The 15,784-nt window shown below is 39.1% G+C and overlaps 1 protein-coding gene across 8 annotated transcripts in view; it reads left to right on the top strand.

Annotated features, from left to right (window-relative positions):
- The window catches only part of GRIP1 (glutamate receptor interacting protein 1), a 324,062-nt gene that overhangs the window by 285,335 nt on the left and 22,943 nt on the right, over window positions 1–15,784 (top strand). For 7 of the 8 annotated variants that reach the window (XM_068998674.1, XM_068998698.1, XM_068998668.1 and 4 more), the window contains 5 exons: window positions 794–980; window positions 2,314–2,459; window positions 3,496–3,576; window positions 11,080–11,149; window positions 11,409–11,554. In XM_068998674.1, coding sequence (XP_068854775.1) covers window positions 794–980; window positions 2,314–2,459; window positions 3,496–3,576; window positions 11,080–11,149; window positions 11,409–11,554 — 630 coding nt within the window. The remainder of the gene's footprint in view (window positions 1–793; window positions 981–2,313; window positions 2,460–3,495; window positions 3,577–11,079; window positions 11,150–11,408; window positions 11,555–15,784) is intronic. The other variant, XM_068998688.1, reaches the window with a different exon arrangement.

Here is a 15,784-nt window from a genome sequence, read left to right as displayed (position 1 = left end):
GGGAATTCAAACAGTGATGCAATATACGTTTAGACAGAGATCAAGGAAGCAAAGGTGCAGTCTCCTTCTTTCATAGGTAATTGCACTGAATCTCAGTGTTGTTTTTGTCTTGATTTGTTCTGTACTGCAGCCTTTCAGAAAAAGTGTGAGTGAAGCAAGAAAACAGAAGTAGCTGCCTGAGTTTCTCACAGAAGGGTCCCCCAGTGGCTTTGAGAGACCCCACAGAGCTTTTTTTTCTCACAATCTCTTGAGATATACTGGTTGCTAAAACAGAGTGGTTTGTTCAACTTCCTTACACTACCCAGTTAACCTGACAAATTGCTGACTTACAGTAAACATGCACAAGAAGAAGGCATCCTTACTTCTTGCAACAAGCCTGGTCCATGTGCTTTGTTGCTAGCAATGCATTGCTGTGAAATGTTCAAAAGAGGAATCTGCCTGAATAACAGCTGGGCTTGTGCCTCCAATTCCTGTTAAAGTTCTGCTCATCTATGCTTCAAACCTAATGCAAACAGAATTCAAGAATGTCCTGAGATTTTTGGAGTGGGGATATCAGACACATTTATTTTACTCAGTACAAGAACTATCTTTTTGCATATTAACATACAACCAGATGGTTTCTGTTATCTTATACGTCATAACTGTTTATACATAATTTATAAACTTTAGCCTAAGTTGACTTTAAAAGAGATGTTTCATTGACTAAAACTATTGTACAGATCAATTTTCTCAAAAAGAATGGTATTTCTGCTGCATATGAATGTCTTTCCTCCTGGTCTGCTCTGTTTTATAGTGTCTTTAGCCTCTAGCACTGTTGGTTTGGCTGGGCAGGTCGTGCACACAGAAACCACAGAAGTAGTGCTGACAGCAGACCCCATAGTAGGGTTTGGGATACAGCTCCAGGGTAGCGTGTTCGCTACCGAGACCTTGTCTTCTCCACCTCTCATTTCCTATATTGAGGCTGACAGTCCAGCAGAAAGGTGAGGCACTTTAATTGACTGCTAAATACGTTTGGGGAGCGTTCCTCGGGTACTTTGTGCTTGTTGCTTTCTTCCAGTTTGTGACGAATTGCAGGGCCTTGCTCAGTGGAGTGGGGCAAGGAATACACTTCCTGTTTGCAGTGGTGTTTCATGCACTTGATCAGCTATGAAATGACAAGCACCACGGTTCTTACCATGGAGAGTCCTCCAGAAGGAGACTGGAAGCTATATTCATGCAAAGGGAAAAAAAAAAAAATCAGAAACATTATTGAAGTCAAAATAGTGATAATTGAGCGTGCTGGGGGGAAGGCTATATCCAGCTCTGTTCAGTTTTGGTACAGAATCAAATCTTAGGGAATACCACAGTTTTGACTTACTAATTATTTAAATTGCGTTTTTATGCTTATATATGTATTTAATCATGTCATGAGGATGATGGTAGTTGCACAGACAAGTACCAGCTGCCGTTTCACCTGCAACCCAGGGTCAGAGGCACAGATGATGTCTGTAGGGGGGGTGGAAGCAGGAAGACCCCTAGGTCCCAGCACCTAGGGAGCACGACCCGTACTGGGAGTGCTTGATAGTGTTGTGGTGCAAAGGGGCAGCAGCTTCTGTGCCTAGAAGAGTGTTGAGCTGCTATGCTACAGCTACCCTTCAGGGTTAGGTTGAATGTGTTTAATCAAATGGCTTGTATCAGAAACTGTGTGGCCAGCAGGACCAGGGCAGTGATTGTGTCCCTGTGCTTGGCATCAGTGAAGCTGCACCTCAAGTCCTGTGTTCAGTTCTGGGCCCCTCATTATATGAAAGACATTAGAGGCTGGAGTGTGTCCAGAGAAGGGCAATGGAGCTGGTGAAGGGTCTGGAGCACAAGTCTAACAAGGAGCACCTGAGGGAGCCAGGGGTGTGTAATCTGGAGAAAAGGAGGCTCAGGGAGAACCTTACAGCTCCTCACAGCTGTCTGAAAAGAGGATGTAGCCAGGGGATTGGTCTCTTCTCCCAAATAAAACGCAACGGGACAAGAGGAAATGGCCTCAATTTTCCTGGGGAGGTTTAGATTGGATATTAGGAAACATTTCTTCACTGAAAAAGGTTGTCAAGCACTGGAACAGACTGCCCAGGGAAGTAGTTCAGACACAATCCCTGGAGGTATTTAAAAGACATGTAAATATGGCAATTCCACCCAGAAAAGGTAGACTTGGCAGTGCTGGGTTTATTGGTAGGGCTCAGTGATCTTAAAGGATTTTCCCAACCTAAATGATTCTGTGATTCTACGATATTGCTGGTTCTGGTAACATGCACATCTGATGATTGTTTTGTATCATTTTGTACCAAGGTGTGGAGTGCTGCAAATAGGAGACAGAATAGTGTCAATAAATGGTATCCCAACAGAAGACAGCACATTTGATGAGGCCAATCAACTGCTCAGAGACTCCTCTATCACCAACAAGGTCACTTTGGAAATAGAATTTGATGTTGCAGGTATGAATGTCCTGTTATTCTGTCTTGCAAGAAAAATGAAGGAATAAATCCCAAGTACATTGCAAGTGTGAGGCATCTGAGGTAGAGGCTTTCTTCTCACATGTACACCATTCCGTTTTCAAGTGACTTATTTGAAACGTGGTTTTTTTACAGCTTTCTCATTTCACACAGCCCTGCAGTGTACTTCAGAAAGCAAATAGAAATGAAAGGTCCTGTAGCAAGATCTGGTGACTGTCTCTCCTCTGAGTTATTTCCAGACATTTTTCTGCCCTGAGATGGAAATGTTCTGCTAAGCAGAGATTAATCTTCTACAGGCCAAATAATGAAATGCTTTGCAAGACAGAAAAGTATTAAAAAGGGTGGATAAGCAAAAAACTCTGAGGTGTTTCAGTTACAGTATCTCTAAATAAAATAATAGAAACTGAATTAATAAAGGCCAGAAGAATCATTGTTAATTTTGCTGATGAGTATTATTACTAATGGCACTCCTTTATTCTGCAATGTGTTTAAGCATACAGGATATACCCATGAAGTCACAAACTGCGTAGATCAAACAAGTACACATTACATGTGTGCACTTCCCCACTGGCTTCCTTTTCTTCCCACTAGATGTTAAAACCGTGGCAGTTACCTTAGGGGGCAGTTAAAAATAAGTGTTAGTCCTGCAGCAACACAGGTCGGAAATCTTTACGACTCAATCTCCTGTCCTTCTAATTAAAAGCTGTCTGCCAGCAGTAAAATTTTCACGTGTGCTCACAGAACTTGCATACGAGCTAAAAACCTGCGGTGTCAGCTGCCTGCTGGCCCATGCAATCCCCACAAATTCAGTTAAACCTTCAGAAAAATTGAGTTACTGTGAAATTACCAGTAGAGTTATAAATCGTACTTCATGGGTCCTACCTCCTTCGTTTAGCATCCATGGTTCATCACTGCCTTGTGACTCTGATGTGATTTCATCAGCTTACATATGTAGTTCCATGCTCGTGGAATTGCTGTGCCTTAAAAATTATCTAACATATAAAGTATTTTTTTATAGAATCAGTTATACCAAGCAGTGGAACATTTCATGTGAAACTACCAAAGAAGCATAATGTGGAACTTGGCATCACCATAAGTTGTAAGTAAAAGTGCTTATTTTTCAGACCACATTTATGGGATAATCTGCAGAAAGTAGATCTTGTAGCTACAGAGTCACGTTTCTTTTGGTATAAACTTCTTTTTCCTTTTTCTAGCTTCTTTTACTGCTTTTTCTCTTTTGAAATACCATTCTGTAACATATTTATACTCCCCTTCAGGTAGTTAACAAAGCCAGAAGTTTGCCAAATCTGTTTGACTTACTGCTTCATGCACAGTACATATTTAACTCCTATTAAAATTATTTATCTAAAAAAAAAAAGTCAACAGAATTAGGTCCATGCAAAAGTATTTCCATAGCTGTGAAGCTTAAAGCAGAGCCTGTCATGGTCTCTCACAGGGACCCCACAGAACACAGGGGTCTCACAGCCATGAGGATCCACGTAAGTAGGGTTATTTTCTGCTTCAGAACCCAGGGACTGAAGATACACAGTCAGTCTCTAGAACTAGTGGGCAGTCCTGAATGTGTGGGTCACAGCAAAATCCCCTTTCATTAGGGATTCCAGGGATTGCTAAAAAAGGTCACAAGGGTCTGCATCAGTCTGTTTCTCAATAAGTATTTGTTTCTGTGGTTTGAAATTACAATGTTTCTATACTTATTTTGTGAGGAGACAGTAAAACAATGTGTTAGAACTGGATTTTGACCAGGTAAACTCCAGCATACTGAGCTCAGCCCTTGACAGAAGGAAAAATAATCCATATCAAAGTTAATGGGCTTGACACTGCAGAATCTGGTGTCATAGCAATTAACATTCGTTTATGGCTGTGGCCTTTCTTAGGCTATTAGTCTTTCTTTGGAGTTATTCATGTGCCTTGGGGGAAGATTGTGCTTTGACCTGTATTCTCGAAGCTTTTACCAGCACAATGGAATATGTTTAATCAAAAGTACAGCAGGGAACTCGGTGCTAAGGATTCCACCTGAGGAACAAATGAGGGACACTGCAGGCCTGTTTGCTGGTGTTGCAAATGAATGAGTAACTGTTAGACTCTGTGAGATGTGATGTGATGCTTGAAGCAAAATCATAGGTTTACATGTATTTGTGCAAATGAAAATATTGAGAAATTAGAAAACCTGGAGTGAGGCTGTTCTGTTTAAATGTTATTCTTAGGACTGGTAATGATTTATAAGGTTATTGAAAAAATAGGGTCTTCCTAGCAATTTGATTTGTGTTGTTTTTTGGAATGCAGACATCCATTTTTTTCATCTGTAGGAATAAACTTCTAATGGAAAGCTAATGGTCTTGGAATTTAGTATTTAGCACTCCTCTTCCAAATTTTGAATGCCTTACTGATTTGGAATTTATTTCCAAAAATCAGTGCTTTATAAAATGAGTGCATTACATAATCAGAGTAACGTGGTTAGTCTTAGCTCTGCTCTTCTGAATATACTGGAGTATCTTAAATATTTAAATTAAATGATCTGTTATATATAATAATCATTAATAGTATTTAATGCATATGAAATTTATGTAGGATTAATTATTTACATGGTTTTAAAGGGTTTATATTAATAATTAAAAGTTTGTAAATTTGCTTGGTAAAAGTCTTGAATTGCTGCATTTTGTGCTTGCTTTTCAGTGTTTTGTTCTGTTTTACCTAATTAACTCCTAAATAAGGCAGTATGATTTGAAGACTATAAGCATTTTATATTCATTTTGTCAAATTTCTGTCAAGGCCCTTTAGCATATTAGCATACCATTTATTACTGATATTTTCAGAAGGTTATATGATTTCTTCTAAGACACAAATACTAAGGTAAACTTGGCAGAGTTGGTATGTCTTGAACAGGGGGGTGGAGGCGATCAGGTTTGTTCACTTGTGGGGCTTGATCTCTTAAAAATGCTAGAGATCTGTTTCATCCTCTTCCTTCTCAAGTTAGTGGAGTTAATGGTGAATGAGAAAGTCCCATTAAAACATTACAGAGAAACATCTTTCTTATTTTCCATATCCCCCATTTAGTTTGGGATTTGTTTGATAAAGTCAGGAAATTACCTAACCTGACAGACGTGACAGACATTTTTTGTCAGACAGGAGATGTAACCTCACCTGGCACATGAACGTATGTCTGTTTTTAAGTCCAGCAGTTCTAGGTCAGCTGTTAGGAGTCGAGCATCCTAGAAGAGAAGTTTATTTATCTTTCTTTGAATTGTTTTCCTTGGTAATGAACACCAAGCGGGCTTGCATGGGGTTACAACCAGGAGCTTTATTGAAGGCAAGTCTGAGGTGACACACAGCACTAAAGACAACTAAGCTAATTCATGGTCTTTGAAAAACAAGACTTGTAATAGGAGAAGAGACTTTCCTTATTTTCAGATTTATTAATGCAAGAGAAAAATAACAGGAAAAAATTTAAAATCTCCTCAGATAGCAAAACCCCTTAAAAGCAGGACAGAAGAAAGTTTCATGAGCATCATTGTTAATGTTAATCCAGGGCTCTGAGTTTTGGATAGGTCATGTCAGTTACCTCCCAGTATACTGCTCTTGCCCACTGCTGCATTCATACACACACTGGAGTCATATCATTCTTCCCTTATCTCTGCAATATCTGCCTAATTTTCCCAATGACAGAGATGTACACTCAACAAAGACCTTATTTCATATTTTGCAAATACACATGACTATATTTAATGCTTCAGATATTACTAGTTTCACACCCAGTTATGTGATTAGAGCAAACAGAAGGTCTCAGTTCTTAAAATTACATCATCCAAATAAAGCACAGGAGTGTTCCTGTGCATGTGATTATGCTTTTATAACAGAATCATTCCCTAGAAGAGGGATGACTCTCAAGTCATGCTAGTAGTGCTCAAAGCTGTTTCAATTTATTTCCCAGTGACATCGACTTTAGACCATGTAATGAATATAGATTTTTTTTTTTTTTTTTAGGACAAAAACCTTTTTTAAAGGTTTTTGAGGCAACTGGCTACTTTATCATAGACTAATTATTTTTTTTTTATTACACTCATCAAATGATGTCCAATAAAATGACTTACTAGTGGATTCTGGTAATTGTAGTTAACAGCTTTTTTTTTTTTCCTTTCCTTTTCTTTTTTAATTTCTTATGTAAGATTCTGATATCCTTACTGGTAATGAACTGCAGCACCTTGCTTCCTAAATAATCCCTCTGAAGCTAATGGGACTACTCAAGGAATAAGAAGCTGTAAAGCTGGTAAGAATATCAGAATCTCACCCAAACTATCCATTTCTCTGAGTCACTTTGACTAGCAGCTATACTGTAGTCTGCTTTATTGTTTTTGTATTTCATCAGAAACAAGCTTTGTAAATATCTACAGATATTTATCATTGGCTATGAGAATTTATTTTCTAAAGCATGCTTCCGTATATTTTGGGATTTCACCTGGCAAGCTCTACACGTAATTCTTTTCAAGACAGAAAAATATCAACAGATTTCTCAGCTGCTCCACATGAACAAATACTTAAGGAACAAAAGAGCTGCATCAGTGTAATTTTAAAAAGCTCTTCCATGTATTTAATAATCATACTATTCTTAAAAATATCTAGTAGCTGTAAACCAACATTGTGGATAAATGGACTGACTTTGTGTAAAAAGTGTTTTTCCATCACATGAGCATTTTCCTTTGCTTGTTCAGTTTGTTCAGAGCTTGATCAAATGCCAAAGTTTGAAGCCAGGCTGAGAGTAGTGAGTTTTGTCTGGGTGGTAGGGGAAATGTCCACCTCAAAATCTGTTGAAGTCAGTGTGTGGGAGGTTTTTGTTTGAGTTAGCAGTGAAATAAGAAAGGAGCATTGTTTGAGGAGTTTTTTAAACCTAATTGAACAGATGATACACAAAACTGACAAAACTTCATTGAACTTGCTTTCAAGTGTCCGGGGAAGTGAAGTAGAAGTAGAGTAGAGACCTGGGATGGAGACCTAGGATCGCAGAGTAATTTAAGGAGAGAGAACAAACGCCTAAGAGCAGCTGTTTAGCTGCAACACTGAATTTAGTACCTGTACAACTTTGTGCAGTCTTCAGTCCACTTGTAGTTATTTGTACAGACTCCGAGGTCTCTACAAAAGCTGAACATTAGATAGACTAGAACAGCTGGAACAGGGAGGAGAAAAGTTGAGATCTTCATTGGACAAGCAGAATGGGACAAGGAGAGAAAATGAGTGGAAAGCTATAACAGGGAGACAGCAGATGAAGGGAGAGACCGAGCTGTGATCAGGATTAGGGGCAGCTGGGACTTGAGCAAGAAGGCTGGACATGGGTGAGTGGTAAGGTGCTTTGTTTTTAACTGCCTCTTAAAACCAGAAATAATTCTGAAATGGAGACTTGAAGCTGTAGGGACTTCAAGCTTGCATTAATTGATGAGAATATATTAACTGGTCAAATACTGCTTTCCCACTGGAACTCTTGTTTCTCTGCTCTCTGGGGAGAGATGAAACAGTGGTGTGTAACAAAGGGGATGGAGGCTGCATAATGAATGAAATGGAGGATTGAAGAAAGACAAAGGAGGCGATCTCATGGTCAAGGTGGTTTAATGCTACCCTGGGGAAATTAGAATGGTTTTTCTTTTCTCTGCAAAAGACTTATGCTGAGACAAGTCCTTATGGGAGGGGGGGGTGGATATCTTCCACAGGTGGCTGCTTGATTTTATGCAGAAACATTGAGATCGTGGAGTTGCACTCACAGAAATGCTGCTCATCTGCAGCTGTTGCTGAAAATGCCAGTAGTTGTGTTTCAGACAGAGGAGCTGTTGTATTCTATGAACTATTGTGAGATATAAAGACATGGATATCTCAAATTGCTCACTGAAAATTGTCATACTTTGAACTAAATGTTCCTATGTTTCCTTATCTGTAAAATCAAGATAATAGTATTCAAGCTTCTTGCTGGAGACAGCATCTGTTCACCAGCATTTGGGAGGCCATTTTAGGCTATGGTGATGTGCAAAAAGGTACAAAAGTTCAGGAGAAAACAAATTATTTTATCTCTGCAACACAACTTGAATAATTTGTAGGAAGTATGTCATGAGCATTGAACAATAACGAAATGAAGTGTGGTGTATCTGCTTCTCAGCGTGGGGAGATTCATTTCACACAGAGCTGTGTTTTTTGCCTACAAAAAGGCTTTCATTCTCCAGACCAAATAATAGCCCGGGAGAACTCACAAAATACTGCTGGTTCACACTTAGTCAGCTTGAAACTGTGATAACTTTGTGTGCATGTCATACTCTTTGCATCCTCATGTACTTTGTGGCTCTGCATTTTGAGCTGTGCCCTTTCCCTCAGTTTGCTCTTCCTCTCTTCTTTTTGCAATAATAATGGACTGTTTTCCTAAGTTCTGGTAATTTTTATAAGGCAGTTTAATAAAAAGTATTTTAAGATTCAGACCCTAGTCTGCAGACAATGTGCAGTGGGTAGCATATAACCTCAGAGTAAGGCAACCAAGAGGGTAAAAACATGGAATTAAAAAAAAATAATTACCAAAGTGATACTCTAAAATTTTAACAAGATACTAATTGGTGAAACAAATTCAGAGGATTCAGGTAATTTATAGAATTGTCATATATTTGACCCACGACATGAAAGAATGAGAAACAAACTACGAAAATTACATATCTTGCAAAAAGTTAATGACTGTTCTCTAAATTGCAACATAATCATTTCCCGAAAACATGCTGTTTTAGACAAATTTCTAAAAATTCTTGAAAGTCCTTGTATGTCTGTCTTCTGGACTTTCAAGACATTGCATTTGAAATATGGCTATTTAGCAGTTCTTGAATAGTTCCTTTGGACATTCAAAGGCTGTCTCAGCCAGGGCAGCTAAGGTTAACAAGACCTGTTAGCATATTGTGTTGGAAATGTCATTATTAATTTACCATGTGGTTGCTGTAGGTGAAGATCTGTCATTTTGCATCAAAGAAAAGATTCATGAGCTGCAAAAATAACTGACATCAGGATTTTGTAGGTGATCCTCCAATATGGGCAGTTTTTTGGGTGATTGTCAGTTCAGGTGTGGGAGCCGAATGGAAAAGTACCTTCTATGAAAGAATGCTGAGGGCTCAATACACAGAGCAGAAATGATGTGGGACTGTTGAAGAACCCTAAATGTGCCAAACTGATCAGTGCTTTCAGGAGAGCTGAGAGCCTTATACCACACGGCAATGTTTTAATATCAGCACACTCTTTGTTAACAGTCCCAAAAGTCTGTCTGTGTTCACCACATGGAGCACCTCCTGGATGGAGCAGCTGTAGGTGATATTCTTTCCAAAGGTAGACAGCATGTGCCACACAGTTGTCTAAAAATGTGTCTTTATCACCCTCAAGTTCTAAGCCCACTGCTTGCCCTATCAGATCTTCAGTGCAGTTTTCTGTCAGCAAATGGGTGAACCCTCCAAAACAATGCATTCAGTGAAGCCACTTCAAGAAACAGACCTCTGGAAGTATTCAGTGATGATTGTTGTCTTCCTTCAGGGTATTTAACTGCTTCTAGGCAACTAAAGGTAAAGCAAAATTGCTGAGCGAATTTCCTGGCCAAGGGAAACTTGTCAAATACTTTTGCACAACTTGGTAAAGAATTGCAATGCCTGGTGTTGAAGAGCAGAGCAAAATTTTAGCCATGAGGGACAGATAGAAAAATTGACCATTAATGTCAGATACTTCCAAAAAGAGATAAGTGTGCAAGGAGAGGACTGGTGGGAGTTTTACTAAAATGACTGGAATTGCAGTGCTTCTAGTCGGTATCCCCAGTACAAAGTTGGGAAAAGTCCACAGTGCTTAAGGCTCAGCAGCAGTACAGGGGGCAAGGTTACTGATCAAAAGAGGCACAGGTTGCTTCAGAGGAAGCAGTGAGTTGCAGTGAAGCAAACAGCTGTGAGATGTAAGCTGCACCTGTGCAAACGTGGTAGCTGTGTATCAGCTGTGGGGGGTGTGGCCACTGTCCACAGCATCTCATTTTTTGGGAGTCAGTTCCTCCGTCTCACCCAGGAAGCATTACCATCATACCTCTGCCTTAAGCACTGGACAGGACAGAAGTGGATGGAAAGAACGTGGACTAGCCCACCCTAGATATTTTGCCAGAGCAGCTCTGTCAGTGAGGGATATAGTAAAACAGGATTTATTCTGGCAAAAGATCACCATTAGTAGTTGCACTGGAAGATTCTAATGACAGAAAGTCTTCCTTAGGTGTTATAGCTACACAGCATTTTATGATAGATCACTGGAGCTGTACTGTGATATCCTCAGATGGCTCAGTCCTGGTCTAACCCAGAAATCAGACATATCAGGCTAAATTCACTTTGTACCAGTCACCGCAGTTCTGAAATTTTCTAATTTTTGAGCAGTATCCGTCTTGCTAATGTGCTGCTGGTGTTTGTTTGTACCTAAAGTTCAGATAATTTAGGCGTAGGGGAGGAATATGATCCAAGTAAGTAATGTGTGTGAAGTATTGATTTATGGTCAAAATTAGTCCAACTGCATATCTAGAAACAAAAGAAAAGCCTGTATATGTTCTTTATTACAGCTCCGTCAAGTAGAAAACCAGGGGACCCTCTGGTTATTTCTGATATCAAGAAAGGAAGTGTTGCTCACAGGTAAGACATTAGAGCTCCCAGTAAAAAACTGTTTATATATGTAACCAGCCACATTCAAGTTAAACAGAGAGAGCTTGTAAGACACTCTGCACTTTTTTTTTTTTAATAAAAGCTTTTGTAAAAAGTATAGAAAATAGAAGGCATATTAAGAAATAATTGTCTTAAAAATCCATCTTGTTTCTATAATCATGTTTATACCTTTTAAGATACCTTTCTTTCAATGTTAGGGTTTCATGTAAGCTTGTTTGCTTGTTCACAGAACGGGGACACTCGAACTGGGTGATAAGTTGCTGGCAATAGATAATATTCGACTTGACAATTGCTCAATGGAGGATGCTGTCCAGATCCTTCAGCACTGTGAGGACCTTGTAAAGTTAAAGATCCGCAAGGATGAAGATAATTCCGGTATTAGCAATGACTATTGCAGATTCATGTGTATTTTCAGGATTTCTAGAACATAGGGGATTTCTTTTACATTTAAATTTTAGTGAAATGTTTTTTCTAAACACGTCTGGTTTATGCTAGTGATAATCAGAAAATGTCACCTAAAAAGAATTTTAATGGTATATAAAGCTTTGAATTTTCTTGCTGGCTATATTGCTTGCAGGAGCTGCAATGCAAAATTAGTTCTTCAGTTCTCTGAAAAGACAGTTTGCCCTCAGGTGCAGCTATATAAAGTTGATCTGTTTCTTATCAGAGTATTGGGATTTTTCTCTGCTTTTAAGATTGGAGTCATGGTTAGCAAAGCACAGATCCCTAGGCCTCAGTTCTCCAGCAAAATGGTGTAGTGCATGCTTTGTCCATAAACTTAAAAATTTGACTTGAGTACAACTGTTCACATGCTTAAACATGCTGTGCTGGATGTCTGGTGGAGGAGCCATGTCTGATCAGCCCAGTGGAATAATGGACCTGCTATAATTTTGTACACCTACACCCATTAATCGTTTTGTGTCTTCCCCATTATGGATTCCATAAGAGCAGAATTTCTACCTGGAGATAATAAAGTGAGTTCTGTTATGCATTGTAGTGGCAAAGGAAGTAAGACAGTTATTACTGCTGGTGTTTATATTACAGTGTTCCACGAAAGCACAAACTGAAGATGTACTTCTTTTCAGCTCTATACAGTCTCACAGCAAAAAGGCACAGCCTGCCACACTTTATTATTTGAAATTAAGTGCAACTGTTGAAATGGTGTTTAGAATTGCACTAGAAGGCTCTTTTCCTTTTTCCTCCTCCCTCCTAATTGATTTTGAAAGCAAACAAAGTATCTTCTCAGTATTATAGTACAAAGCAAAGACAGCTGCATTTAGTACCTTGTGCAAATTGTTGCTGTAATTGAAATGTGGATTTCAGTCTCCACCCATGGAAAGTAAGATCTTTGCTCTCTTAGGTATTGCACACCATGGTACTGGTACAGATTTTAGTCTCGGTCTCTGATTCCTATACCATGGTTTTCTTTTACACACTCACTTTGCTTATGTTATAGTTTCATCATATATCTATATCAAGATTCTCACACAACTACAGTGTTTTATCCAGACATGATTTGTGTAATTGAACAGATTCAAATGTACCTAGACAGCTACACAGAAACCTACAGAAAAAAAATTCTTTATACAAATCGTTCTTGTAACAGCTGACTAAGTGTCAAAGCGTAAATGGAAGTATTTATAGGAGATTTCAGGTACTTTGAAATTTAAAATGAGTGAGTGTCTCCTGAAATGTTAAAGAAAAAATATTTAGGAAACGGTGGCATAACAGTACCAAAGGTGTAACAAAAAGTATATCGCAGTTAAAATAATTTTTTGTGTATTTGCTATTAGTTTACTTATGAAAGGGTTTTTTTCTCACAAAGGAAAAAATGTGCTGCTGAAATTCAACAGAGGAGAATAATAAATTCCCTGAGAAAATAAAAGCCTGATGCTAATTGACGAGTAGGCATGGAGAACTCAAAAATATTTTGTAAATCACAGAATAAGATTAAGATTTAAACTCCTTTTTTTTTTTTTCATTGCATGCTTTTTTGAGGAAGGTCAGGCAAGGAGTAGGGGTCTCAGAGCTGTGTTCCTCTGAGTCACCATGCAGCTGAGGCCACAGCAGGATGATGTATGTCAGGTGCTCCCCAGACCCTGCTGCTCTTTGCCCTTTTTGTATTGGTCAGATGTTATTCTGACAAGCAAGAAGTCAGTGGGCAGAGGAGGATCTACTTTCATTAAATGTGGTTTCCAAGAATTACCCACAACTGCATCACAAGAAAAGAAAGATGGAAAATCTCAAAAATGAGACGCATAACCATTATACTTCAGTTATATCTTCTCCCCAGACAGAGGTATGTTTCCAGCAGTTTTTCTCTTGCCTTTTCTTCTTGCCAGCTTCACAAACTGAGGGTAATTTTAAATCCTGACTAACCTAATGGCTACCTCCCGTTCTTGAATATCAACATTCTTTGCTTTCACGGCAGAACTGGCCTTCCTGGTGAATTCAGGCCACATGCATGCCCTGGTCTTGGATAGGTCGCGTTGCTGCTGCCTGGGAAGCACTAAAAAAAGAGATCAGCATAACATTCTACCAGTAATGTTCTGACTGACAGCTAACCAGAAAATAGACATAATGGATCAGCCTTTTTTCCAGTCATTCACTGAGATCTATAGACTTCCAACCCTTATGTGGCAGGGCTGCTGATGATTATAGCTTCTTATTCACTTTGTGTTTATAGCAGAGAAATGTCAGCATTGTGTCAACTCTTAGCAAGTGCTGGATATTGCATTTTCAATTAGCTTGGTGGGTTACTTTCCATCCTTCAGTTGAAGTCTTGTACCGTCTGTGCCACAGCTGCATAAACAGTACCAGCATTAGATCCCAGGGGATTTGTGGTTGTTCCATAAGTGCTTTAAGCAAGCAAAGCTGCCATTGTGCCATACGGTATCACACAGTCAGCCCAGGACAGCTGTGCAGTGGCAGCTTGTGTGCTAGCCCACTGTATGCCAGACAGGAGCTTCCAGTGCCATCTTGGGAGTTCAGTGCTTCTGGAAAGAGCATGTCACTTAAAGTGCAGTCGATGTGAACTGTGCCAAAACACTGGTGGCAATGTCTCAAGTAGGCAAGAAAATCCCAGTATTCTTTGCTGAATAAACACCACTAATTCTTCTCTCCTTTGATTCTCTGTGTGTAGCATTTTCTGTACATGGATAACAAGGAGGAAATAGGACAGAGCAGGGCGGGGAAGGAACTAAAGATCTAAATTTTCTGAAAATTGAGAAGAAGCAAAATAGCTTCAAAGTTATTAGTGTTCCTCCCACTCTGCTTGAAGTACCATGTTCAGTATTAGAAGAAGGCAACTCTTTGAACTTTTGCTAGTGATGCAGGTGGGTTTTTTCCTTTTTAAGCTTTTCCATCTACAGGAACAGAAATGGTAACGTTTGAATTTTCTAACTTGTCGTAGTTAGTTTTAGTAACATTCATGAATGTGCATTCTAGACATTTTCCACATTCACTGAACTGCTCAAAATGTCATTACCCACAGATTTAGGAAAATTTGCCTACCAGACGAGTCATCCTGGCTAAATATCAACATCAGAACATGAGCTAGAAAGCCTTTGTTACTTTGATTTGAGGAGAAATCTGGCATTTTAAATTTTAAAATACTACTTCACAACTCAAAGATGGTGCAGTTGATTCCTCTGTTGCTGTGGTTAGGGTTTTTTAATAGTATATAAAGAGCATTATATAAATACAGGCACGTTTCTTGTTGGTGCAACACCTACTTAGTATTGTTTGAGGAAATACATTGTATTTAAGTTTACTCAGTGATGGATTCTTTTCCAGTTGTGATAATTGTTTGGTGAGATAAAATTTCAAAATCATGCAAATTACTCCATGCAATATAATGAAATAATATCTAATGGACTTAATATTCAATTTAGTTGATAATTCAGTATTCAGAAGATATTTTTGATTCTGTTACAAAAAGCTTAAAACACGTCCATCAAAAACAGGGATTCTTTTACTAATACAGCTGCTCATCTTATAATGACTTTTGACTTTTCCCAGAATTCTTTTAAGGAAGTTTGTGTTTAAAACTTTTGAATTATCTTTAATTTTAAACACCTTCCTTTCAGTTCAAGAAACAGATGAGTATCAGTATTTATACCATAGGAGTAACTTGCCTTTTCTCGAATAATGTGATGCTGTGGCAAATAAAGACAACAGCCTCCTGGTCTGCAATTGGCAGAGCTTGGCCAGCAGGTCAAAGGATGTGATCCTTCTCTCCTGCTCAACACTGTCGAGAGATTTCTGGAGTGCTGGGTCCAGTCCATGGGCTCCCCAGTACAAGACAGACATGGACATATAGTGGATGAGGTCCAGCAAAGGGTCACAGAGGTAATGAAGAAGCCAGAGCATCTCTCCTCTGAGGAAAGGCTGGGGCAGATGGGACCACTCAGCCTGGAGAAGACAAGGCTCAAAGGGGGAATCTCATTAGGGTATACAAATATCTGAAGGGAGGATGTAAAGCAGACGGAGCCAGGCTCTCCTCAGTGGTACCCAGTGGCAGGACCAGAGGTAATGAACACAAACTGAAGCACACAAGGTTCTGTTAGAGTGTCAGGAAACACTTCTTTACTTTGAGTGTGACTA

Source organism: Aphelocoma coerulescens, chromosome 1A (genome assembly GCF_041296385.1).
Source record: "Aphelocoma coerulescens isolate FSJ_1873_10779 chromosome 1A, UR_Acoe_1.0, whole genome shotgun sequence".
Taxonomy (NCBI): Eukaryota; Metazoa; Chordata; class Aves; order Passeriformes; family Corvidae; genus Aphelocoma; species Aphelocoma coerulescens.
Note: the sequence above shows the minus strand (reverse complement) of the source record. Positions and strands in the feature narration are given on the sequence as shown.